This window comes from Vespa velutina, chromosome 1, assembly GCF_912470025.1.
Source record: "Vespa velutina chromosome 1, iVesVel2.1, whole genome shotgun sequence".
In the NCBI taxonomy this organism is placed as follows: Eukaryota; Metazoa; Arthropoda; class Insecta; order Hymenoptera; family Vespidae; genus Vespa; species Vespa velutina.
This window is the reverse complement of record NC_062188.1, coordinates 17679011-17681946: the sequence shown is the minus strand read 5'-3', so window position 1 is coordinate 17681946 and position 2936 is coordinate 17679011. Positions and strand designations below refer to the sequence as shown.

The window sequence follows — 2936 nt, the reverse complement described above, 5'->3', positions numbered from 1 at the left end:
ATATAACGATGTCTAATCGAACGATATCGAGTTATATTATACTCAATATAAGTTCAAGTAACAAAGTTATTAACGAAGAAAAGTAAGGAGACATCGATTATAAGAGCTTTTCGTTTAATTTCCGACGAAAACAATTTTTTTCTTTTTCTTTTTCTTTTTCTTTTTTTCTTTTCTTTTTTTTTTTTTTTCATTTCACTTTTTTTTTTTTTTTTTTTTTTTTATATACGACGATATGCTCGAAATAATGTACCGTTAATTATCTTCGAATCGAACGATACGAACGAAACTTTTCTTATTTTTTTTTTTTTTCTCTTTTTTTTCTTTTTCCTTTTTCCCCACATTTTCGTCAATAATACTGTCACGGTGAAGAAAATAATTATCACCGTTAGTTATATCGATATATATATAAAAAAAAAAAGAAAAAAAAAAGAAAGAAAAAAAAAAAGAAAAAAAAAAAAAAAAGAAAATTGTCGATAGAATTTCTTTTTCTCGAGTGCGGAAGTGAAAATATTTGTGTAGTTACTGTATGTATCCTCTGTGTGTAAATGTAAATGTGTGTGTGTATATATATATATATATATATGTGTGTATTTAATGTGTGCGTGTATCATGTGTACTTGTATATGTGTATGCATATGTATGTGTATTTATGTGTGAGTGTATATATATATATATATAGTACGTATGAACAATGAGTCTACATCTCATTGCATTCTCATATTCGTGTTTCTCCTCGCGCGTGTGATTTTATGTATTCAGTGTATTTTTAGTGTATATTATACGCGTACGGATGATTCTTTTTATGTGATGGTAGGCACTGATGGGGGTAGATGGCTGCATGGCGAGCAGGTTCGAGCAGGTTAGTCCTTGACCAATCTGTATATGTGATGTTGTGCACCGTGCTCGGACGTCGACACTTCGAACACATATGCCGTACACAGTAATGTTTCCTGCGTATCCCTGTTCGTTACAACCTGAATAAAAATGAGAAATAAGAAATAATAATAATAATAATAATAATAATAATAATAATAATAATAATAATAATAATAATAATAATAAAGAAGTAATAACAATTCGATGAGAACCATCGAGAAACTTATTCATTCGACTTATCGTTAAAAAAAAAAAAAAAGAAAAAAGAAAAAAAGAAAAGGAGAAAGAAAAAAAGAAAAACCGATAAAAAGAAGAGCTTACCTGAAGGATGGTGAAGTTTTCGAGAACGCTGTTCATCATGTACTTCTCTGGCAGGTGCTTCAACTTGTGGATGAAGTTAATCATATATTCGCACATCGGTGAACGGCTGATACGATAGACGAACCTGCCATTTTCGAACCTGGCGTACTCCGTCTCCACCTTTTCCACCACCTGTTTTCCAAAGGAGCAGACTTTCGTCGAACACGTTATCGTCATGTTCTCGTTGCTCTCGTACCTATAGAAATAGAAAGAAAGAAAAAGAAAGAGAAAGAGAAAAGGAAAGAGAGAGAGAGAGAGAGAGAGAGAGAGAGGAGAAAAAAGAAAAACGATTCGATATTAATTATTGAAATTAATTATACGAAGGGAAAGAATATTCAAATATGTTTTAATTGTATCGTTTCTAAAATAAAAAAGATGAAAACAAAAGAAAAAAAAAAAGAAAAAAGAAGAAAAAAAAAGAAAAAAAAATCATCGACGAACTTACTGGCTCGTAACACCATAAAAGGCTCCAGTTTCGTCCTGAATATTAGTATTGAGATCGGCCCAGAATTTAACAAGGAAAAAGGCAGCCTGCGGTCCCTTATCGTAAAGTTCCTTCAAACCACCCTTCTTCTCCGGGAATTTGTCGTATATTTGCCTTACATCGACAGCTTCGAGCAATGGATCGGCATAGGTCGCTGATCCTCCTATGTGGACGAACAGATGCTTGTGGTACTGTAAGAAAAGAGAGAGAGAGAAAAAAAAAGGAAGTGTAAAAAATCCGACAATATTAATTCCCGATTGCTTCGTAGAGGCAATCAATTAAATTTCTTTCGATTATTCGAACCACTGTACTCTTCCATATTGATTGATTTATTACGAGTCTTTCCAAGTTGTGTCCCCGGTTGATGCCGGGTATTGTATCGACTATCGGAACAGCTTGCACCTTCTTGGCCAGTTGTTTGTCGTCCAATCAACGATTTTCTAAAATCAATCTCGCTATGTTAATCTAAGCCCCTATAATAAAGATTCTTTTATCTCGATAAGCCGCTGAGAACCGCTTCCTTGTCCTGGGAGATGGCCCAAACGTAGTAACATTTCTAATATATTAACCCTTTGACTACAGCAGACTTTCTGAGATAGTAACAACAGGTGTACCATACCGTTTGGAAATTCAACTTAAAACGCGAGAACCTGTGAAATTTTTTTATTAGGCATATTATTTCTGCGAAATAATATTGAAATAATTCAAACACCGACATTATCCAATACGTTAAGCCAATATTATTTATTTATTCGTATTTCGCTTTGAAAACGTTAGTGAACACATTAAAGATTTAACATTAACAAAGTTAAGTTCTTTTTTCTTCTTTTTTTTTTTCTTTTCTTTTCTTTTTTCTTTTTTCTTTCTCACACAATATATCCAATAATACAATAAAGTGTTAAAGTAGATTAAGCGCTTATAAACGTTTGTTTACAGTATCGTAAGAGGAATTTTTTTAAGCGCCTTTAAAAGCGCCAACACAGTAGTCAAAGGATTAAGGGACATTTGCAATTTCTTCAAAATTTCATCAATGTTTCACGATCTATTAATATTCATCAATATTATTACTACTAATTACTATTACTATTACTACTACTACTGCTACTACTGCTATTATTAAGACTATTAAAATATGATTACTTGCCTGTAATTAATTATTCTAACGGAATCGTTATTTTTTTTTTTTCTTTTTTTTCTTTTTTTCTCTCTTTAATAT

The 2936-nt window shown here is 31.8% G+C and overlaps 1 protein-coding gene across 4 annotated transcripts in view; it reads right to left on the bottom strand.

Moving 5' to 3' along the window:
• Nucleotides 1-652: 652 nt before the first annotated feature.
• LOC124953057 (protein scalloped) overlaps nt 653-2936 on the bottom strand; it is a 181875-nt gene continuing 179591 nt past the window's right edge. For all 4 annotated transcript variants that reach the window (XM_047503918.1, XM_047503908.1, XM_047503936.1 and 1 more), the window contains 3 exons: nt 1682-1911; nt 1198-1432; nt 653-974 (listed from right to left, as the gene is read on the bottom strand). In XM_047503918.1, the coding sequence (XP_047359874.1) occupies nt 861-974; nt 1198-1432; nt 1682-1911 (579 nt within the window). In that variant the 3' untranslated portion in view covers nt 653-860. The remainder of the gene's footprint in view (nt 975-1197; nt 1433-1681; nt 1912-2936) is intronic.